This window comes from Mastacembelus armatus, chromosome 22, assembly GCF_900324485.2.
Source record: "Mastacembelus armatus chromosome 22, fMasArm1.2, whole genome shotgun sequence".
NCBI lineage: Eukaryota > Metazoa > Chordata > Actinopteri > Synbranchiformes > Mastacembelidae > Mastacembelus > Mastacembelus armatus.
Genome location: NC_046654.1, coordinates 8,135,752 through 8,160,805, shown reverse-complemented (window position 1 = coordinate 8,160,805; position 25,054 = coordinate 8,135,752). Strand labels below are relative to the sequence as shown.

The following is a 25,054-nucleotide window of genomic DNA, read 5'->3' as shown; positions in this document are numbered from 1 at the left end:
TCTAATCCCGCACAGCAGAAAGAGTTTTGTGCTAATACTTTCTCTTTGCTCGGCTCACCTTTTAAAGTAGCCCAATACCCTAGCTCAGCTGAAACAGCCAACCTAATGCCCACAAATGCAGACTCAGACTCCTTCTAAAATACCAAGCAAAGATAGGCTATTTTACTGCTGCTTTTGCCATCTAAAGGGGAAGTGATATGTAGCGTTAAATTGGAAGGCACAGCAATAGTCATTTAACAGGCTAGCTTTAAGAGAGAAGCCTCATGAGCTGAAAATGGTTTCACAAATTTGATCACAATATACTTTTTTTTTTGAAAAACAAACAAACAAAAAAAGAAAAAAAATCAACCAAGCTACCACAATACCACGAGGGAACCCACCTTCCATTATATATAAACTACATTTGCGTCATTCCATTCACACTAAAAATGGATGTTTTGTTATGACAGGAGATATCAAAGTCAGTGGAATAATCAGTATGAGCACAAACACATATTCAACACATGGACAATGCATGTGCACAACCTGCCAAACAGATTGTTGGTTTTCCTGAATCTTGTGGGAACTAATTTCACAGACTTTACCTGAAATCAGAGACAAAAAAGCAGAGAACAGCTGTTCGGTATAGTGCTAATGTCTCTCTCACTTCGTCTTTACCCATTTAACTCTACTTCCAGTGTTTTGGTCAATGTACACACACTACATACCCTTCTAGAGACACAACTGCTAGCATATTTTTTTAAACCCAGATGTGCACTTGCACTGGCAGACACACACACACACCAATACAAGAGGAATGTAATGTAAAATGAAGTACAGGATGTATGCTGTGAGCTCAAAAAGATGTGAGAATATGAGATAAGGAAAGGAAGAATAACAGGATGAAGACCCAGAATGCATGTTGTTTTAGTGTCCATATGTGTTGTTGATTAGAAGAACAGTCCTTTGCTGGAACCATGTTCTCTGGCCCATGAATAAGGGGTATACCTTTCCTTTGTACACTATTTTGACTGACATTTCCTGTGAGTTGACATTGATTCTTGTTAGAATCCAAGGAATGACTATGCCTCAAAGAGACGATCAAAGAGTTGGGCAGAATAATTGTGTATGTTTATGCATTTGTATGAGTGTGTCAGCAGAAGGTAAACTAAAGACACCAATTTCTAAAGATCTAAAAATACTAATCACTATTCATCTCTTAAACACATTACCACTGTGTCTAGTGCTAAACACAGCTGCCCTCTCTGTCATACAACAATGCCAGGAAAGGTCCAGCTGTCAGAGAAGGAAACAACAGAGGAAGAGAGAGGAAGGAAAGGCTCTGACTGTCAATGTGACTGGGGAAGATAACATGCACTAGGCTTCCTGTCCCCACCCCTGTAACTAAGGAGACCACTATGCTCCCAACCAATGGAGAAGAGAGGATAGTGGGAGGATAATTTACCATACCATCTCATCAGTTAAAATTAATTTTGACTTTTTTGGTCTCTGTGCAATATAATTTCTCTTTGACCCAAAGGGATATTTTACTCTTGCTCCCAAACAATTTGGTCTGACAGAACAGCAGCATTTTCGGCATGAGTGTAAGGGTTAAGGTGAGGGAAACAAACAGAGATCAGGCTAAGGCTGAGAAATTTCAGATGGTCATTTCCATCACAGTTAAACACCTCGAAAGGGCAACATATAGGATAAGACAAAGCCTTCATTTTAACTGTAAGCCTTTAGCAAATCCCGTGACTCCAGTGATTTTTGGTGAGGAACAGATGGGAGCAGCAGGAGCCTGCCAGAAGTGCAGAATTGAGAATGTCAACAAACAGACTGATAAAAAAAATATTTATTGTGTTTGATAGGGAGAGGATTGACAGAATGAGGGACACCTACACTCTTTTCACTCCTATTATTAGCAAACAAGGTCACTTGATTGTAATATTACAGCACTGATGCACAAAACAGATAGAACCAAACTGATTGGCAACTGCCTGCAAGTGTGTTTCATCAGCAACTAATCTTAATTAGGCAATTTTTCTGTAACACTGTCTGTAAAACACCACAAGAGTATACAGCACAATAAGGTGGGAACAAAATGCGACGAACATGGTACCTTAACACACCTTGAAACCCATTGAAACTCACTGTATTCAATTGGAAATACATATAAAAGCACAGATGTGTATGGCTATAATTCAGGAAATGTCATTGTGAATTTATAATTTAGTGTTAAAATACGCTTTTACAATTGTTTATCTGTTAACAATAAATATTAAGTAATAACAGCAATCCAACAATTTATTAAATTCAAGTATCTAAACATATGCAGTATATTTTCATTGATATAAATGAGGTATAAGATAACACAAAAAATTCAACAGCACCACAACTGAAAGTGGTGACCACAAAGTCAAATGAACGCGTCTCAAAGTCTGGTACACTTAACCGAAGGCAAGAGTCCTCAACCAGTTTTCCACTTTGCCATTCTTTAACAAATAAGTATCGACATGATTGATCAATATTGATTCTCTGGAATGCTGTGTCAAGACATAGCCTGCCCCATATCCTGTATAAACAGAAAAAATTGAGAATTGGGAATTAGGGAATGAAAAAAAGATAGCATTACTAGTATGCATTTTTCTTATGTGAAAAAAAACACTTTGAGCACTGGGATCCCAGCAGCTATGTAAAATTAGCACAGGGGTGACAGTTTGCCAACCTTCTTTAGTTTAGTGTAAATCAAAAATATCACCTTGAAAGAGGATAAACACAACAGCAGTTTTCTGCAATCTCTGACTTTGCTGTATATTATCACTAAAGACCACCACTGACTCAAAAGTCACCAGTTTGCTTGTTTGTCTTTAGTTAGTTTTTCTACATAGTCTGGAGTGGTTTCACAGATACAATTACAAACAGTGATGAGTTTAATGCAACACAAAATTTGAACACAAACTCCCTTTGTATAAAAACCCTGGGAAGGTTACAAGTTATAAATACAGAAAGACAAACAGGTCACATCACAAAGTATATGTATGTGTGTCAGCTGTTGTTTCAGCCCTAGGCACAGGGCCTGCTGGGGCTTGCAGCAACCATCTTAAGTTCCAGTCCAGCAGCCACTCAGCCGCTGTCCCTGGGTGTGACAACACACAAACTCAAATCACAGCTGCTGTTGCATCTTTGTGCTGGCTCTTCATTGTCTTCACAGCCTGACAGATAATTTTTCCAGGAATCTTGCCACTTCAAATGCCTACCCTTGCCTACTTTTGTACATTACAAATCAAGAATGTGTTAAACGTCTGAATGAATATGAACGGTTTCTTGCCAAAACCTAAACTGTTCTGGGCCAAGCATTCAGGGATGGACTGTGTGCTAGTTTTAGGAGATGCAATTCAAACAGACCCAGTATTGTTAAGAAACACTGAAAAACACTCAAAGTGATTGATGCAGTTTCACATATTAAGATTGCTTGTTTTGCAGGACAGACAGTGAAGAGAGCATAGCATACTCTGTGTCTGCAGATCATGAGATGATCGGCTCTTTGGCTGTTCCTTTGCATGGTCTGATTCTCTGGTTGTGGAGATCATCTGGTTGATCTGCTGCATCTGCCAAGTCATGTTGAATGTACCATTTAGAGCATGTAAAAAACAAAGATGTTGCAGGGGCTGTGACAACTAGGTCAGTATCATAAAGGGATGAGAGAAGCCTTCTCATTGACTCAACTGTCATTAACAAAGCTTCCACTATGGTTAAGCTTTTTAAACATTGATCTGCCTCAAAGGACCTGGGTGTGAGGGCTTAACAAATCTGCAAATGTGTACACATGTGCACAATTAAAGCCAGCAAGCGCAGGCATGTTGTTTCCTACTAACCAACATCCATAGGAGTGAGTGGAGAGCCGAGCACATTCTAGAGTCTTGTACAGTAAGAGCGGAGCTGATGCAAAGTGACAGACCACGTTGAAAGTGTTTAATGTCACTGCTGGTCTTCACAAGAAAGAGGCAATGTAGCCTCAAGTTTGGACTTTTGCCACACATACAAATAGAGGGAAGCTGCAAAGGAGAAAACGCATGCAAGAAGAGAACAGGTGAAGAAAATCTGGAGAAGCAGGAGACAAAAGAAGAGCACAGAGAGAGGGGGAAAGAGGGCGACAAGAGCTGTAGAGTCACTGCTTAAATAAATAGGTACAAAGACAAAGCCAGGAAAAATGAGTCATTCCCTTTGGGAGAACAGATACTGAGTTTTTTTCCTTTAGAAAATACTATGACAACGATGGAACACTCCTCAAGCCGAGAACTACACTATCGCTCATTCTACAAAATGGAAGGCAGTGTAATAAACAAATGAGATGAATGCATGTACACACTTAACAGAAAAGAAAAGGAGAAAGCAAAGCAGAGTATGTGTGTAAGGGGTGCAGACAGAGAGAACAAGTTGCAATACATTGTGATTGGGGAGTGGAGATAATACTGAGGTCTGGTTTAACAAAGGTTTCCAACATTCAGTAAAAAAATATGGTTGCGGGTAAGAGCTTCCATCCCAAACTGTTCAGACAAATAATGTCCAGGAAAAAAGACAAGAGGAGAGTAGGATGGAAGAGGGAAGGGAAGAGAAGGATTAAAAGGGACAGCGAGAGACAGGTCCACCTCCTAGCAGACCATTCTTCACCTTAAGGTGTCAACAACAGCTGGCACCTTGGCACCTTGCTCACGCCCACACCTGTCTCACCTGCTGTATCTATCCATCCCCAGCTGCTTTTCACCTTCCCCAGAGGACCACTAATGTGTACAATAAACTATTTTATTTACCCACACAATGCAATTGTGAACGTAATTTAAACGTGTAAAAATATAACTTTTAGAGCAATTTGAGTTAAATGACTGTTCATATAGCTGCCACTGAGCTTGTCCTGGCATGTTTCTCAAGACAATATATTGAGCAGACAGGAGCCACTGAAACCTTATCGAAGAAGAAAATAAAGCAACACCCTGTGTAAGTCTTTTATGGACAACATTCCTATGTAATGACACTGACCTGAGATGGCGTAGATTAAAGTCAGCATGTACTTGAGTAGCATCTACAAGGCACAGACAGTTCACCTGTGCCAGCTGGTTGTGCATTTTTTAAACAGCATCTTTTAAACTCAATTACAAGCTGTGTGACCTGTCGAATATTGCAGCAGTCAGTGTCACTTTAAATTTGGCAGTCCATTTTATAGTGTAAGCTATGTAACCAAGCGTAAGCTAGCTAGTCACTGATCAGACCCAGACTTCTCAGGTCAGAAGTGTATAAACCACATCACCTAGCAGGTTTAAGAACAGTACATTCAGCACTGTACTTTTAGCTGAGATAATAAACAGTGATAAATGGAATACGTAAAAATACATTGCAATGTACAAGGCTTATTTGACAGAAAGCATAGAGTGCATATTTCTGTGGGAACAGGAAGGAAGGACCGAGTGTGTGCCTGGCCCATTAACGCACAAAAAGCCACTGTGCTTCATTAGCTGAGGGGGAGGGAGGGAGAGACGGGGGGGTGGCGTGTGGAGCTGTGTGAGGGGTCAGCGACCTTCCTCATAACCAACTAGATGACCTCATTCACAGGACATAGGAATCCTCTGTCTGTCCCCAGTGTTCTTTATCACACTCTCCATCCTGCTCTTACTCTTGGTGGCCTTACTTGTCTTTTTCCTTTCAGCGAATACAATCAATAAACTGAGTGCGGACAAGGCTCATGCCCACTAACTCTTTCGTACAGACAGCACATTCTTGCCTGCCATTTATCAGAGGGTTTTTATTCCAGTCTTTTCTATGTTACACACAGTGCTAAAGAGGCTCATTGTTTCACCAATTAAAGCCTAATCATACAAAACCACCCATTGTTTTTGCTCTGTAATCTCCTCCCAACCACTGCACTGATAAGGACAGGCAGACCTAAGCCTTAACACAAACAGTGACAAACAAACAGAACAGACACTGCAGTTATGACTTCATTCATGTGCTGCTACCGTCACTTCTGGTTGGACCTGCTGCACATGGGCATAAATAATGCTAAGCAAATCATGTTTTACATTACAGCACAAGACTGCAGGGCAGACAGCCATTGTAAAAGACAACTGTGTAACACATGTAATTAATCTTTTCACAGCCGCTATGTGAAAAGACCCTGTTTGAGCAGCTGAAACATTGCTGAACAGGTTTAGGGGGCACTTGATTAAAAGAAGTGGCTGCTCTGTACAACACTGCTTCAAGAAATCTGTGCACTTCCTCCTAGACATAAGCATAAATACTGTCACTACCAACAGGGAGCACAAAGCAAACTGAGCTGTATGTTGCTCCTTGCAACCCCTCGCTGATGACTCAAAACAATGGCATCTAAGCCCATACCAACTGACAAAGGCAACTGAGGTTAGGTTAGGCTAAGAGGAGGTACAATCATTGCAGACTTGATCAACTGCAATGTGGAATGAGCTCAATTACCAACATTTCAAACTGTGATTACAGAAAGCCTTGCAGCATGACTGCTTAGAGGCTTCTTACCCTCCCTATACTGCTGCGCTCCTGTTATACACTTACTGCACTCAACATATAATCAAACATATTTCACTGACTTAGAAAATATATATATATACTTCATGGTTATTAAAAGGTGAATGCACAGAAGGCAATGGAATACATTAAAAACAGTACTTATGCTGTAAGTATGAAATGGAGTCCAAAGGTCCTTTTCTGCAAGAAACTGTAGCTTTATCAAATTCTACTGAGTTTTAGTCAGAAATACATTTCAAATTAAAATATTTGCTATTCGAGAATAACCTGTATAAAAAAAAGAAATGTATCTGAATATCATTTTCATAGGACAGAGGATATGTCCTGATGTTTTTTCTAAAGGTGAACCAAATTGACCAGACTTTACGGGAACAGGAAGGATCACAATCAAAATGAGAGGTAATGAATGCCCAAATAATATATTCCTTATGGAATACTATTACTGCAGCTAGTAACTTAACAGCCTTAGTACTAAATGGCATCCAAAAAATAACAGTTATTTAAATTATTTTGCAATACATATTTTGGTGGTAGATTGCTTTTGTCAGTGCTAAAAAGGTATACCACAGTGGCAGCCCAACACAAGATTATCACCCAATATGTCAATTTCAAGAAAATCGAATCGGACAACCCCATCCAAATAAAGTGTACCAAATACCTTTACAAAACATCATAAGCATTCAAAATACAAAGTCAGTTGAACAATGTCTGCCCTCGATGAAAACACAAACAAAATATGATTGGCAAACTGCAGCCTTGTGAGTTTCCAAACCATTTCTTAGACATGAAAAGAAGTCTAATAATGACAGACTTCTGAGACAGGGCAACAGAAAGTTTGTTTACAGAAGTAACAAATGCTGCAGTTGCAGTTAAAGTGAGTGACGGTCACATGGGAGGCTATTTTAAATGTGTATAAAACTAGGGCATAGCATGGTGGTGAAAATGCTAGAGTTAAAGCAAATTATAGGCAACATAATTTGCCAAACTATTCATATATGTTTTTGACTTATGTGCAATTTTTGAATGGCAGCAGACGGAGTATTGTAAATGGCAAAACAAGGGCTGAAAAATGTGTTGAGATCCTGGGAAGCAGCTCATGCTGGTTAAGGCAAGAGTTCCAAGCACTTCGTAGATTGCAAAACACTACATAGGAATCTCACTAACTTGACACCTCACTCTCTGTGGCCCTTAGGGAAGGTTATGGCAGCACCGTCTGCTCTGCCAAGCCTCACAGAAACAACGCGGGCTGCTGAGAGACAAGTAAATTATTCATCTTTGATTTATCGGCCAACCTCCAACTAGTGAGAAACAAAGGCGCAAGCTGCAAACCACAGGCACACTGACCCACTGGGGTGTTTTGAAGGAGGATGGTACAAGAAAACCTCCCAAACTAGGGAGTTTGGATGAGGATAAGGGGAAAATGCTACAAAGACAAACAGTGAAAAAGAGATGACTGAGTCACAAAATTAGAAGGTTTAGGAAAACATTACTGGATTTTGATATCTTGATACAAGGGAATGGATTTTGCGATTGCTAGCCGTGAAACAAAAACAACATATCTAAATAGTTAAACCAAACTATTAGTTCCTATGCTTCACATTAAGTTGAGCTAAAACACACTATGAGAGAATGTTTGGTGAAAACAAACACCCGGCTGTAGGTTAAGTGCTCTGACTGTGCTCCCGGTAAAATTCTTGAGCTGGCTGCCAACACTCGCTTGCCATTCCTGCACTGAGAGAGAAAATGAATGCAGAGGGGTGGGCGAGTGAGAGGAACACAGTGAGCATTCAGTTAATTTTTTTCACCTCCCTTGTATGATAGAAATGGGGAAGGAAGCAGGAAATGTTCACAAATGCTGCTGGTATGATTCCTGAGAAACATAACTGTTTGACACTTTCTGTTGTAACAGTAAAAAGAAAGAATACAAAAGCAAAAAAAGTGAGTGAATAAGGGGGACAGGTCAACTGCAAGAAAGTCGGGTGGGAGAGTTATCTGAAGCATTCGAAGAATGTAACAGGGTGGGGCCCATACTACCCACAGACTCATAACAGAAATACAGTGTGCGTGTTCTATCCACATCAGTGTGTGGAGGAAGAATGAGAGATGATTCATGATGTAAAATAAATGAGTCAAAAGAAAGCTGAGAGACAGACCCACCTCTGTGTGAGAGGGCAAAAGAGGAACAGGCTAATCTTGCCATGCCCCTCCACCCACCTTCTCCCGGTCTAACTGTGTAAAGGAAAAACAAACCACTGGCTTTCCTTGTCCATGGCCCTTCCTGTTTGAAGTGAGTGTTACTTCCCTATATATGTTTTTGCACGACACACAAAAATGAAGAAAAACATTGGTTAAAGCTGACTTAACTTGGTTAAGGGCATTGGGAGAAGTCACGGTATCAGAATAAGGAATGAACAACCTAATTGATGTACAAGTCAGCGCTGTTGTGAAATGATTATTACAACACAATACAGCTTCCTCTTTAATGCTGCTCAACCTCTAGAGTGTAAAACACACATACACAGACACAGGACCATGACTCTTGCTTTGACAGAATCCACCCAGTAAAATTCCTTCAGGGAAATTCACTGTGCATCTGGTTACCTTATTCACTGTTAATTTTAATGGGATCCCTCTGCTTTAAGGAGACAGAGGAAAAAATAGAGAGATAAATTGCCTCTAGCAATGTGTTGTCTAACAGCTGGCAGTAATAGAAGGTAAGACGGTCAGTTTTGGCTACACTGAGCTAGATTGTCAGCTAGGAAGTCAGGGCAGAGCACAAACACAGAAGGCCAGGCAGAGGCAGCTGTGATAAGGAAGCCCCAGCACACACAGGATTGAGACCTGAGATAAGGGCATGAAGCTGCCGTTGGATAACTTTATCATACAACACCCAGTGGGGGAGGTGGAGCAGGGCCAAGGGAGCAAAAGGGGCCCAGGGTTTGAGTTAGAACAGGGACTGAAGCTCACACAGGCACTGTGGTGGGGCTACTGGATAGGAAGACTGCTAGGTAGAGGCACGTCAGAATGGAAGACAGGCACGGCCCTACACCTCACCATGCCATCGCCTAATTTATTGTCAGAGTAGATACTAAGAAAGAGGAACCACGACAGCAAGAAAGAGCAGATAGAAAGACAGCTCAAAGGCTCCAATTCTGCTTTCTCACTGGTGGCGACAGCTCAGTAAACCAGCTCACAGAATGGCTCTCTGTTAATTAAATTCAAGCTTATAAGTGGTGCTTTGGGAGAGAATGTGGGGAGAAGAGAAAGGGCTGTGGGGGGATAACAGGTTTCTGTTTGCAACAACAGCCCTGGCCTAACACCCTCAATTCTCCCTGTCAGACTATCTGAGCTCTCTCAGACCTGTATCTTACTTTGAGAGCTGTGCTCAATCGTGTTAACTGCTAAATTGATTGCATGTGAGAAGTTAGTACAGGTCTAGCCCTGTGCAGATGAACATTAAGGGTCAAGCTACAGTGGGAAAGCACAGCCTGCAACACAGACATACAAAGAAAAGAAGTGGGGAGAACTACACAGACAGCTTAACAGAAATATCAGACATCAGGTAGAAGACCAAACATACTCATCTAGCACTTTCCCATTTATCAAAATCTGTTGTCTAAACAGATGTTCCCAAAGGAGCAGTTCCCTACAAAAGCACCACAGTGGACAGCAGCCAGTGTGTCCTCTAAATGCTGACAGCTCTCCTGGGAATGCCCTGTTAATTCACAGCACACAGCGATAAACAAGCAAAGACAAAACCCTATATGTAAAAGGGGGACTCTGTAGCCAAGCACAAGTGGGGAGCAACGCAATAAGTAGCTCTAAAATACAGCCCACAATGGAACAACAATTTAATTAATTACACAAACAGAGGTCAAAAATTAGCCTGGAAGAAAAGGCAAGGGGAGCTGACTACTTTGTTCCCCACAGAAACACTTGCCACACTTGATGACAAAAAAATATAAATCCTCCCTTTCTCCCATGGTCTGCTACCTTGCAACAGCGCCTACACTTCACTACTAGGTTACACCTCTAAATGTTATATGGGCTGTCTCCTCCTGCCAAGACAAAATATAGCAATTTGAAGCAGCTTGTTGGCTGGCGGATCGTAAAGTGAAAAAAACCCATAGCAGGTGTCACCTCAGGGAGATGAACAACTGCAACGCAAGGGGATTTCAAAAGGGGCCTGTCAATAGGCTGGGGTGACCTTGAAGGGCTACATACATATTAGGAACATAACAGGCACGTCCATGCAGACACGCCACTGAATGAGGGTGGGAGCAGTTGTCGCACACAAGGGTGGTGCCAGCTTTCTTCTGCCATAGAAACAGCTGTGCAGGCATGTACAACATGTCGGGTGGGTGAGGGAGACATATGCAGCTGTCGGAAGGCTATACTCTTGAGAGACGGACAATTCCAGAAAGAGTTTAAAGTGTTCAGATTTCAAAAAGTGTTTATTTTCACTCACATAAGCCGCACTAAAGCCTGACAAAGAAAAGCATTTAAGATGTTTGATCACTTTTGCACCTAAGAAACTGTGCTTTCTTAAAAGGTAAGTGCCGTCATGGTGATTTTATTGACAATACAAAAACTTTTGTCTCTAGGGAGACAGGAGAGCCAATGCTTTGTTGACAGATTAGGACAGTCCTTAACTTTCTCTTTGTTTTGTAAACTGAGTTGTTAAGTTTTTAACGTCTGCTTAACAATCAGTAGCTTTCAAAGTAGCATCTGATTCTTCCTAGTCACTTTAAAAGTACACCCACTTTCAATGAGACAGAACTGACTGAGAAGTCCCCTATGCCTGCAACACAACATTGGCTCAACTACAACAATCGCAGTTGAAGATTCCCATCTGGAGTCTATCCAGTCTGACTGGAAGTTGTATTTGAGAGTGATCTTGATCTCTTCTACCGGCAAAGACTCCACACTCCACAAAACAAGATTCATAAATTTTATATGGCAAATATTAACCACAAATTACTATTAAAACAATTAAAAATGACTTTTCTGAACTTTGGAATTGCAGCAATCTGACAACACTTACCCCCTAACATAACACATTAAACATAACACATACTTAATGACAATTTTAATGATGGTAGGCCACAAGGAAGGGTTATTTTGAATACTGTTTTCTACCCCCCCCCTTCTTTTCAGTTTCAGAGAGGGGATTGTGCTTTTGGTTAGTGCTGGGTGGGGTCAGTTTACACCAGTACTGGACAGGGAGTGGGAAGAGGTTGGCCCAGAATATCACATCAGAGCTAGCAAACCAAACAGCCTCTAACAGGAACCAGACAGTGAGACAGGCCTCCTCTGTGCTGGATTGGCTTTCATCACACACACGCAATTTTTGGCGGCTGTGTAAAGTTTGGGCTGGTGCTGTGGAAACCCTTGTAAACCTCAGACTTGTGTGGCTTTAAAGGAGTGAGACTGAAGCTACAGAGTGGCGAGTGTCCCAGACATGATTTCTTAAAACCCCAGACGAGAAAAACATTTTATTCATTTTCTATCTGTGGAGCACAGCATAGAAAAGTTGGACCAGTGCAGCATTTCAGGATCAATCTTCTAACAGCGCAATTCTAAATCCACAAAACAGTATGGTGCAAGACAGTTTAGAAAAGCAATTTCGCTTGAGCAAAAAAAGAAATGCTCATCAATTTCACCACTGCATTTATGACATCAGCATAATGACCATTACTTTTCTACCAAAGTTATAAACAAGACGTTTTATTTTAAAACATCCAAGGTAGCATTTAGATGAAATTTAGGCACACAAAAAAGTATTTTTTTTAAATCTGAAAACCTGTATGCCTAAAATAGGCTAAATATATTTACAAACGGTTACTGCTTAAACAGCATTTAGGGCACAACATCTCAGTTGAGTGGAACATGTTTCTTTTCCTGCTTTTACAGTTCTGCTGTGATTTCAAAGCTTTACTGCTTTATAGGAGCAGGTAGACAAAATGCAAAGAAAGGTGACTAGAGACCAGCTATAAAAATTCACCCCAGAAAAACCATAATGCAGCTTAGTACATCAGCTAAATTTGAAATGCTCCGTTCTTCCTGACCACCAGGGGCTTTAGGAAGCCACAGAAAAACAAACCGCATTTTCAATATTATCGAAATTACAACATTTATCATTTTACACAGTAAATATTTCATCTAAAATATATAGTAATATCAGCACAGCACTTTTGGTTACGCTAGGTAGCAGAGACTTTTTTTTTTTGCTTAAAGTATAAGCTGACATGTTATAAATTCACTGTAAATTTGATTTAAATAAAAGTCACTGTTGACCACTCAAAATCTAAAATACAAGTTTCTTGCTTTCAATAGGTTGGCTCATACTGTGTACCAATAGCAGTACTGCTGAGCTGTTCCGAGTAAATGAGAGGTACACAGTGTGTGCACGGTCCCTTTACCTCACAAGACTGTCAGGATCTACGACTACTGGGGGCTGGGAAACAGCAAAGAGAAGAAGGAAAAAGTCTGCTCCCCGACTGCCCTCAATTAAAACGTCGACACACCCAATATAGCAATATAAAGAATATTGTAATAGCCACTTCTTGAATTAAAAACAAATCATAATGCGTCCTCTGAGAGTAATTTACAGGGTGTGGGGAGTAAAGCAAACTTGCTGCTTTTAATGACAATATCAGGTTGCAAAGAAAATTCTATATTCACACCCTGGAAAACTTGTCACTTGCTTCTCAAAACATAATTTCTTGCTTAACTGCTTTATTGTCTGCAAGTCTCAGCCCGTGCCAGTCTGAGAAGCAGTATAATATTGCTGCAAGACAATCATACTGTTTTTGTGTCACGTAACTAACAGAATAGAGGGAGCTTATCATCAACTGTACCAACAAATCTTTCAGGTTTAAACAGAATTAGAGCAGATATACTTTATTTAGTGGATCACACGTTGACATTTACATTGTTGCAGTTTCCTAGTGAGGTTTCGAGGTAATGGTGCACTTTGTCTACAAGCTTCGCTGTAGCAGTGTTTATCACTCATCAAGGCTGCAAGAAAATCTTTGCAGACCGGTTTAACAACTACATAGTACGGATCCTACTCATCCTCCAGACATGTGACCAAAACTTAGGTGTGAAGTGCTCGGTACGCCCTATGTTGTATTTGAAAAAAAAATCGTTAATCTATCTAGAGATTTCTTAATTCTATCCCTCAGTGTCATGGTGTCCAGCCCAACACCGCACACAGCATGAGGACAGTGTGCTAGGGGGCTGTGGCGCTCTCTAGTGTCCCCAGCTCAGTTACATAAACCACGGGTCCAACCTTCCGCTTAGACCAGCTTAGGCTATGGATAGTATCAACACAAACGGCAAACAAGACGCGTTTATCTGCACCACTGTTTATGCCAAAATCAGTGACAAACTGCAGAGAATAATCGTAGGCAGATAAATCCGATCTGGACGGCGCCACCGCCAAAAGGCGACGCGGTTTTTGGTAGGGCACGCTCGACTGGCAAAAAAACACGACGGCGGCAGCAGCAAGGGAAAAAAATAAAATCGAAAGAAACATAGACTCGAAGACAAATATCGCTGTAGCTAAGTGAAAGAGAACAAATAAAACGGTGCCTATTTTAAGAGACAAAAAGTTGGACTCTTGAAATCGTTTTCGTTCACTCTCCCTCCCAGCAGCAACTCACTGGCCATTGTTTGGGCAACAAGCAGACACATTCCACCGTGTTTTTGAGCTCGGCCGCTGGGCAACTAACTAACTCAATCCTCGAAACAAAAACAAGAAGAGCCAAAGTGTGTCTTTGTAAAACTTCCTGTAATTTCTTTGAAACCCTATAATGGCTGTTTGAGTCCCCATTTAAAGACGTGGCCAAGTTAACGCCACCGTTTTGTTTTTTTAAGAGTTCAACGGAACGCACACACAGTTAGCTTAAACTGTGGCTAACTTGAGCTAAATTACAGTGGAACATGTGGAATTGGGCCTCGTCTAAATAACCGAGAGTCGCTTTGGATTAATTTAAAGTATGGTGAAAACCTCCAGTTAACAATTTTTGTTAATGCAGCCGCAGTGCTGTTTACTTCGGATATTTCTCTTTGAGTGAGAGAAAGTTTTCGTCTCGCCGTCAGAAAGTCAAATAGACCTGTAACAAACTCCGTGGCAGCCTCAGCGTCAGAACTCTGGGGTCCACGTCTCGGTGCTGACTGATATAAAACACACTCGCAGGTTTTACTTTTTGTTTTTGGACGGGAAGTATTGTTCAGTGGAAGTTATAAGTGTTAACTATGCCTGTCAGGACCAGCAATATGAGGGTACCCAGGATATGCTAGTGTGCGTCTGGGTCTCGCTAGCCCTATGCAGCAAGGACGCCCAACGAAGCCGCGCCGCCACCGGACTGCGCCGTGGTCACGCTTCTCCCCCTCCCCGGCGTCTTCACCGCCGTTGCCACTTACCTTCATCAAGAAGCCTCTCCAGGTGTGTGAAGATGCCGCAGAGATTTGGCAAACTGGTCATAAGCTTCTTCTCGTTTAGTAATTGCATCAAATAGTCGGGACTCGGCCTCGGTCGCTCCTTCACTTCGACCTCTCCGACCATCATATTTGCGGCGAGAGAGAATAACAAACCACCGCGAAACACAGAATCCTCTTTTAGAAAAAAGAGAAAAAAAACGAAAAAGGAAAAAAAAAAAACTTGCAGCTCCAATCCCTCGCTTCCCTCCTCCTTTTCAGCAGAAGACTCTGTCAAACCCCCCTAAAATTCAGGTTTGGTTTATTCTTGCTGTTGGAGTGGTCAGGGGGCAAAAAAGAAACCGTTATCTCCCTTCCAGAGGCTCGTGCGCCGTACTCTCCTCTACACTGTGTGCGCTCGAGGACGTTCGATTCCACCACTGTAGGCGCGAGAGAGTGCTCCACCGGAAAGGGTTCCGTCCTCCTCGACGGCTATTGGCCAGCGGGGATTTTAGAGGACTAATAGGGAAACAAATGAGCGCCCGGATCAGCGCAAGAAGGGGCGGGGCTAAGTGGTTGGTGGTATGATGGACAGGAATTTGTGCCAATAACATGTAGTGCGCAAGGAATGCACATAATACGCCTGAAGAGTTGTCAACACAGCAGCACACTTCTTTCTCATTTTCCCCAGTAAAAGAAAGATCATATCCTTTATATATATCTTTTTTAAAACCGGAAAAATCTTTTTGTTCTGGTATGACACTGTGATAATATGATGTTGGGTCCTGCTTAAATCTGGACAGAATTTATGTTATTTCTCAGCTTTAATTTAAAGATCAAAGGAGAGTCCCTATTTTCCTATACACCCACAAGGCCCCCTTTCCTTTGTACACTGCCTCTTTTATTATATCACGTATTATGATAATGTATGCACATGTATTTACATTTGCCAAATAGATCTGCCCCTCTGATAAATAACTTTTTGCCAGATCCAGATGGTTTTTATGTTGCCTCCAGTTCCCCTAGAGACATAGATTGTAACAAAGTACAGTGTAGTAAAAGGGTCAAAAGTGCTGTAAAAAGGTTGCAAATCATGTAGTAGCTTCATTTTGAAAGTGCTGGTGATGTCAAGCCCTTTTAACCATGAAGTTGGCTCCCTATAGCCACATAGATTGTATTAACTTTGACATAATGAAAAAAGAAATCCTATTACACCAGTGCCTTCCTCCACATACCTGCTCCAGAATGAAAACATTCCAGTCACTAGTTAAAAGCACAGCAGCTCTAGTCAAAACTTTGATTTTAAAGTTTGATTCTCTTTTGTGAGACCTTCTGCCTGTACTGACATGCACACGCATGATCACAACAGACTTTATTTGCACGTCTTTCGTTTTTGGTTTATTAATGCAGCCAGGCTGTTAGCTTTGCTTTCCCCTTCCAGTGCTGTCTTGTTGGACTGGATCACTCTCTGGCACTCTGGAGTCACAGGGAGAGACTTCTCCCCTGCTTTCCCCCACCTAAATACACCAACACTCAAACACTGTCATCCATCCGCACACACACACAGCTGCTGCAGCTACCTCAAGCCACCTTACCAGCAGTCCCGTCACACAGACGGCTCCACCTCCACAACAAGGTAATTGTATAGATTAGCAATGATGTGTATACTTGTCAGGACTATGAGTCCTGGTCTGATCATGGATTTGATATGCAGGCTTCACTATAGGGTGCAGAAATATGAAAAAAAAAAAGATAATCTGCAGTCCATACCATACAAGAGCTATTGTTTCTTAAGACCTATACATCTTGTTATCTGTCCTGGGACTGATTGATCAATGCTCATGTGATCAATAGAACCCTTTCATTGTCCTGTCCTTGGAAGGGCCTTTTTACATATCCTTAGAAGATTAACATCCCTGATCAATAGAACACACACAAACCAGCTACCTCATATCCCGTTAGTGTGAAAATAAACCACAACTGCTCTGTTTTGATTTTAACAGCTGTTGGCTTTGGAGGCCCAGCTAAATCTGAGCCCTGACCTTGATCCTCATTCAATTTGTCCACTTACTGCTCACCCACTCGTGTCTTTGTGAAAGCATTCAACTACAGTAGGTGCACGAATGCTCAAACAGCTGCACTAGGACCTTTGGACTTTGAGTTTGTTGGCTCTGTGTTGTACAGAAGACAGAAAACTAAGACCAACCTCGTAGAATTAGTGCAGCATGTCTAATAAATTGATCAAATGAAACTAATTACATCTGGTGATTTCTTTGAGCAAATTTAACCAGACTGAATTTCTGTCACAGTGTCATTAACACAAGAGGCAAATGCCACACACAACATATATATCAATTCTGCTTTCAACCCCCCAAAATCACATGTATTCTCACAAAAACATGTGCAAATAGTCCTCCAGCTCCAGATTACAGCATTGTGGAGTGCAGCAGGCGACAGGGGCTTACACATCAAAGCAGAAAGACAGATACAGTTGCCTTAACAACCAATGCAACATATTTACTGGGTCTTGCTACTCTGCCCCTTCAGTTCGCATCATCTTATAGCTACTGTGTTATTGCTATTGTCAGGATTCAGTTGAGTCTCAGGGAAACTGAGCCTGGTGCAGACGAGACAAAAAATACTCAAAAAAATTAATGTTGCCAGTAAATAAAAATTGTTAATCTTAAAAAATTGAAATTGGCTTCTTCAGGTCTGGTGAACCTAATTAGATTGGCACTACTGGGAAAGGTTGCAGAAACATAGATATATTGTCCTCATCAATGTAGGAAGCTGTTCCCTTTATTTAAAACTGGTCATTCAATGAAAACCAAACAAAAATCATAACAAGACTTTTATTTTAATAGTGGACCCGTGTTGGTGACCGCACATACCTTTTGTTTAATTTAACAGTACCTTCCTGACATATCCATTGTCTTCTGTGTCAAGTATTTAATATTTGATTGTCATTATTTCAACCAGAAACCACAGGAAAACACACATAGTAAGCTCTTAGCATAATGGCTTGTCATTTGTACCACCACCAATATTACAAGACATGTAATATTAGTCCTGCTGTCCAAACGGTCTGCAGTATCAGACTGCTTATCTTACAGCCAGAATGATAAAACATCCGTTGGAGTCAAACACTGATAAGTGATTTTGGTGGATAAGAGTAAATAGATAGGCAGAGGGAATAAGAAACCAATTTTTCATGCAACTTCAGATAGCTAAATTGTATGTGGTGTTGACTTTATGTTTCTCTCTTTCCTTTCCTTATTCTTTGACTATAAGCAATGGAAAAAGTCACAGTCTTCTTGCATCAAAAAGAATCTGGCATTTATTCTGAGCTTTGAAAATGGGTTTAGTTCTTATCTCTAACGGTGCGCATGATAATTTCCACCATGCCTACTGCTCGTTCTTCTAAGCTGGGTCACATTTGCCTTCTGTGTGTGTGTTGATATGTGTGCAAAATAGCAACACAGAGTTAGAGGGAAAGAGGCATAACGACAAATCGGGCAGAGTTAAATGTGTTTGTGTGTGTGTGTGTGTGCCTGTGTCTTCTGACAGCCTGAGAGTAAACAGAAACGATATTAATCCCCCCTTTTGCTCCCCCTGCCCTTGTGTTTTCGTCATTTTTAATAACATGGTTTCTATTCAACAATTAATCCAATTAACAAGGATCCAGATAATTAATGAACATGCGTTTAGCCCCTTCTGTAGAGAGCCTGTTAGCTCACTCACAATGAGCTTGGAGTGCCCTGGGTTTTCAACTGAAAGTATGCTGATGCAGACAATGGGGGCCCTCAGTAGGTTCCCTGTAGCTAGTTGCAGCCTGTCTCAGGGGCCACAGCTGCAGAAAAGTGAGTGGGAGCTGGTGACTTTGTTGAGGCAAAGCTGTCTGTGATAACGGCTGTGCCTCTGCAGGAGGCGAACAAAGGCCCACAGGCTCTGATAACATGTATACATACAAACAAGAACAGCATCTTTCCTTTTTTATTTTGACTTACTAGTTTGGGGACTGTGGGGAAAAAGTACTGGAAGAATCTGGGTCATTTACATTTTGAGGAAGGTGTGAGCGCAGCGCAAGAGAAATAAATATCCTTCTAGCAACCACAGCATATACAGAACATATACAGGGAAATACATAATGCACCTATTTTTCATTTTAATGTATGATAAGGTTAAAGTATGATAAGAATGACATAACAAATACCCTTTTTGTGCTCGTATGGAGCACAAACATGCACTGCTCCACTCTGTTTTGTGTGTGTTCATATTGAAATAGCATGTGTGCATCTGTTATTGTCAGTGACTGCACATTAATTATTTGTCATAAAAATCCTGAGGTAAGGATTGTTGACAGTAACAACATGGATATGGGTTATGGAAGTGAAAGTGATGGTGGGACAGGACGATCTGATTTATATGGGATGGGAATTTTTAAAAGCAGCAAATTTAAGGACCTCTAAACCTTGTTATACACACTCACTTTAAATGTCAACGCACCCGATCTTATGCGTTGTGCTGACATTTCACCATGTTGCCATTTAACTGTGTCTATGTTTTCACTGTCAAATGACTTCACGATCATAAAATTAAATGACTGATCAGTGTCCCACTGCAGCAACACAGGAGCGGCTGACATGGTTAACAGGTTTATGAGCCGAGATCAAATCAGTTTTATTCTCTTTCAATTGTCTGACAACACAAAACAGAGAATATATGCAAATGAGAACAACTAAGCCGTGAGCCTGGCTATACCCTTAATAGGTGATCATAAAGAGCAGGAAGAATTGAAACAGTGATTACCAACTGTTGGTAAGGGGGACCTCTACATCATGTTGTATGAGACACGTATCTGCAGGATGGATTACAGGGTTAATAAAGAAGGCCGGGAGGGGAACAAATTTGAGCTATACCAATATTTTCCCACAGGTTCTTTGGCCTATTTGTGGCAGGAGAGGGATACGAAGTAGATCATGATGTGTGTAGGACAGGACTTTCAATAAAACTGTAAAAATGTAACTGGTCTATTTTATATTTTTAACAACCACAGGTTATATTAGACATAAGAAAGAGTGTATTTTGTTCATACACTACAGGTCATACTGTAAGGGAGATGTGACAGCTAGTGGAGCATTACATTATGACACGGCACGAGGAAATATCTATCACAATGGAATCCGAAGCTGCAACATTCCAGCTCTTTTGCACTACTAGTAACTGTTTTGTACTTTCACCACTGCTGCTATTCACCATGCTCTGTTTTGTTAAAGGTCACCTTGGGTGTTGTAGTCTCGATGCTCCAATGGATTGGCAATCGGTTGATGGAAATGGCTCTTGGTCTGCCTTTTGTTGCCCACATGGGAGAGGAGAAGGCGATTTGGGGAGGGAGGGGGATAGCTGGAGCAATGAATGAAGGATGTTATACCCCCCTACCTCAAACCTACTAATCATCATTCAGCAGGAAGAAATGACACATACCATTTTACAGTAAGAGACACTTGAACAAGCTGAGGAAAAACAACTTTCACCCACTCATCCTTCCTCATTCTGTCCCTTGTGGAGATCACAACGCTGTCAATACAGCTTAAAGAAGCCCAGCCAATGCTAAATCTGTCCTCAGCAATTGTTAACAGTGCGGAGCCGTTCCTGTTCCTACAGAAGATGCCTGTATTTGTTTACTTGCTCGTTCGCCTGTTTGTGTGCACCTGCCAGCCCATAGCAGGGAGCGACACGAGTGTTTGTGAGTGATAAGACCTGTAGGAGAGGAAGAGTAGGAAGAAGAACAGAGAAAGTTGGGGAAGGAGAGTGACAGAGAGAGGCAGAGAATCTTCATTGATCACATCTGCTCAGACAAGGATTGATCCTGTGGTGTGGTCTACTCTGGGATCTGAGCACACTGACAGTCACACACATGAGTAAAGATAAGAGAATCACTCACAAACCCAAACAGTAAATCAGTATGTGAAATTTTAGCAGAATTTATTATTATTTAAGGGGCGCTTTATAGAAGACTGTGCAAGGAAATCAGAATATCAGCTTCTCTTTCAAATTGTTTACATTATTTCTCTGCTCCTGAATTGAACCTCTGAATCAGACACCTGGCATGTGGAGAGGCAGATAGATAAATCTCCATTGTGGTGTCCTGCCTCACACATGCTCAGTAGCTCCCTGGACGTGGAGGGAGTCCACCAGGCACATGTGAACAAGACAAATCATTCCCAGTGGGGCATTTATTTCTGTTGCACAGCACAATCCCCTCATTGTTGGTCCTAACAATCTGCCTTTTGAGACTATAACATTGTAATAAGACAGCAGAGCAGAAGAAGGGACAAGAAGAAAAAAAAGAGGAAGGATGTGATAAAGGGGGAGACAAATGAAGACTCCCTCAATGCTTAATAAATCCTCCACTGTACACAGGGTTATGTTACAACACACAACTCTGATCATATTAAGTGTGACCCTCATGGATGAATTATTTGATTTTCAACACAAAGCGAAACACATTCAGCTTGTTTGTTCAGATAAGGGAGTGTGGTGATGTCGTTAAGTGCCAGTTGTCGCCTCAGTTCTCCTCTGTTTTTCACTTGTGAAGGGAAAACAGATAAACAAGCGGTGGAGCCTGTAGCCCCCGCCACCACCCCCACCATCTCCTCCTCCTCCTCTTCTTTGCTCTCTTTTTCCTCCTTCTCCAGCTGACTGCTCCTAAATCTCGGTTCTGGCCAGAGTTAGACAGCTCTCTCTACCAGGTGACACAACATCACACTTCCCTTCATCCATCCATCTTGACGCGGCCCACACAGTCTCTCCTTCCCTTCATTACTCTCCGCACTGGATTCATCTTTGACTGCTGGTTTGTCTCAGAGCTCCGCGCAACATATCTACCTGTCTCCCTCTTTATTCAACTTGTTCTTTCTCTCAAACGCTCTTACACACACACACACACACACACACACACACACACACACACACAGAAACACACACAAACATTTTCACGCCTTTCCTCTCCTGTAATTGTCTTTTCCTTCCTTCCTCTGTCTTAGCCTTTTCTCTACTTTTCTCAATCTCTTTTTTCCCCTCCGTCAACAGAACGCTATCGGCGTGCTTGTGGAGCTTTTGTTGCTCAGCTCACCACAATACAAAAGCCTTTGTCGGCCTGCCACCACTGTGATGTGGTGAGACAGAGATGCGCAAGGACAAATTTGAGCTCTGTGGAGCCAGTTTCCAAAAAGTCACTGTTCCTCCTGAGATAATGGCTCAACCTGAGTGCTGGAGTAGCTGGTGAGCTATGAGCCAGGTACGCCGGTAAACACTTGCCTGCATATTGGACTGTGTCGGTCTGTGTAGCTGTATGAAATCTGTGTATAAATCGCCCCATGTCAGTGCAATGCTTAGCATTTCCATCAGTCAAATAGCTTGCATGTGTTCTTCAGTGGGAGTTATTGCTGGCTGCAGGGCAGTGGCAACTGTTGTAAGGGGCTGAACTAGCTAGGCTAATAATAAACCCGCAGCTGAGTGAGTGCCCACAGGCCTCAAATCGTCTGGAGTTGACCCCTGGAGTCTAGTTGCAATGGGGAGTGAGGATTAGGCCAGGTTGTGGATTAGAGGATTTCACCCTTGTAAAGACGAAGACAGGTGTGCAGGAATACAGCATTAACATTGTGGTTGTAGCAACCTGAATGCACCACTTTGGACGCCTGTGGAAAACATGCTCACTGACAGTGTGATACATAAAGTGTTTTTCTCCCCAAATCCAGTTAGCAGTAGATGTTATACTACAAACAAACAAGAACACATGCACATAAGTGTGAGCAGTGAAACAAAGTAGAAACAGTACATATGAGCTGAGGAAGAGGAACAAAAGAGAAATGGATAAGTATAGAGAAGTAACATGTTTGATCAATACAATCTATAGTTCACAATGAACAAGAAATAAACAATTATAAATTAAAAAAAAAAAAAAAAAACTCAGAAATCCTCTCAAGTGAAAATAATGTGGTTTTATCTGCGACAGATAGTATCTGCTGTAAGGAAGTAGAGCATGATGTTATAACCTGGAGGAAATAGTCTGAATGGGAAGCAATTTATTTCCTTGTGTACATTGGGGCACCTGCAGGCATAATATGATCAATTGCTTATTATGACTAAGGGAAAAGGGTCAGACTTTGGTGATCATAACCATTTTTGCTGTGTAGTAAATTTAGATTTGAAGTATTTGTTAAAGTCTGAGAGCAGGACAAGATAAGGGAGAAATTCAAGTAATGTCACACTTGGTCTTTCCAGCCTGTAGGTCTGGACCAGCCATGCGTTGATATGTTTGATAGGCCAAATAATCTCAGTGGCTGCCTCCATTCCTGCTCATTTCACAGCTTGCGTGTATAAGCAATTATAATATGGTGTTTGTTTTTTGGTATTTGCCATTTTTGGTTGTGTGTTGTAAAATGTTCATATCCTGGCTAAGGCCTGTAGATGTGTGTGCAGCTCGACACAAGACCATATTCTTCGAGGCTCCTTTCCAGACTGTCACCTTTCTTAATGAGCCTCAGTCGATTTCTGAAGAGGTCGAAACACACACCATTTAGCATTGAATGCACATTTGTGCCTGTGATGTGACCTGATTAAGCCAAAGCAATCAGAGTGCCTGGCCCTTTAAGTGTTAAGAAGTGTACTCAAGGCAATTTCTTCACGTTAAAGGTTGTATGGGCTCTAATGAACAGATGGAACACCTGAGTAAAATTTCTGACCAACCTTGTTCAGAAAAATTAAATCTGACACATAACAAAAATGTTTTTCATTTTTCACTTCGTTCTAAATTTCAAGTTGTCCTCGACCCTCTAAGCTCTCCTTTCATGCTGCCAGCTGCTGGACTGTGGCTCAGTAAAATTGGACAGGTGAAACGGGACAGCGGGGCATCAGTGATACAGTTTGACAGAACTGCAGGCTCAGAGTTTGATCCGCTCCTCAAGTGAGAACAGAGGCGAAATTCTACCCAATTTAAGAAGTAGTTCATGTGCCTGTACCATTGCTATATTTGTTTTGCTATGAAGCAGCAGTTATTAAGGTGAAATATATGTTTTGTGTTGAAAGGGGACCGCTCTGCACACCTTTTCGTCTTTCACTGCATCAAGCAGATCAAACAGCAGGCAGAGAGCAGCGCGGCCGGGTTCAGCAGGGTGGAACACCTATTCTGTAACATTCTTTTCCAAGATGTGCTGAGGTTGAAATATGAGCGTTATGAACCTGTCTTCTGGTTGAGAACAGATTCCTCCGCAGGCCTGTAAAGTTTCTTTCACTGGAGACATGACTTACAATAAGAAACTGTGCAAGTGTCCTTGTGAGTGTCAGAAATCAATTACGCTATGTTTCCCCTGTGGGTCGCGGGGTTGTATATGTATATCCGCAAGTGTGTGGCTCTGTGTGTGTGTAGGGAAAATACAGTCACTAAAACTTCCACTGTAACTGCAAAGAAGTTTTCACTGTTACTTTAACACAGTAGAAAGGGAAGAAGGAGACAAGCACCTTTAATCTGTGCAGTGTGAGAACGCAAAGTTGGTTTAAATATGTCTAGTGAGTTTCTGGCTGGTCTTGATAAACAAAGAATGCACGTATGCTGTCATGCACAAACGCTCACAAATAAGCCTGCATTCACACAAGTGTTTGCTAAGATCACTGTGGGGTATCTGAGTTCAAAGGAAGGTAACCAAAGTCTGCATATAAGTGTGTGTTTGTCTAGAGGAATGCTGTTGGTTGTCATTCTTGTAGGTCTTCCTCTGCATGTTTAGACAGGCTCTGTCTCCAGCTGGGTTTGTGACAGAATGGGTACAGTGGTACAATACAATACAAAACAGCAGAGCAGATTTGATTAGAAGCAGAGCAGGATGAAACAGTGCAGATTTACAAATGGCCACAGAAAAGACAGGCCTGCATCAATGAGATCCCTCCTTTCCCCACCTCTCAAATGCCATTAGCACCTTTTCAATTAAAATCTTTGTACAGATAAAAGCTTTCTTTTGTTTAATTATTAATTACATTCTAAAATATCCCATATGATCTAAGTGAAACTTGGTGTCTTCTGAGTCGTACTCATGCCCTG

General features: G+C 41.6%; 1 protein-coding gene and 1 long non-coding RNA gene across 7 annotated transcripts in view; one reads left to right on the top strand and one right to left on the bottom strand.

Annotated features, from left to right (window-relative positions):
• The window catches only part of qkia (QKI, KH domain containing, RNA binding a), a 69,177-nt gene extending 53,772 nt beyond the window's left edge, over positions 1-15,405 (bottom strand). For all 6 annotated transcript variants that reach the window (XM_026308488.1, XM_026308516.1, XM_026308480.1 and 3 more), the window contains exon 1: positions 14,965-15,405. In XM_026308488.1, coding sequence (XP_026164273.1) covers positions 14,965-15,109 — 145 coding nt within the window. In that variant the 5' untranslated portion in view covers positions 15,110-15,405. The remainder of the gene's footprint in view (positions 1-14,964) is intronic.
• LOC113131376 (uncharacterized) lies at positions 10,586-13,126 on the top strand. The gene is made up of 2 exons (XR_003295801.1): positions 10,586-11,086; positions 12,871-13,126. It is a non-coding gene; the product is annotated as an uncharacterized LOC113131376 (long non-coding RNA).
• Positions 15,406-25,054: the final 9,649 nt, after the last annotated feature.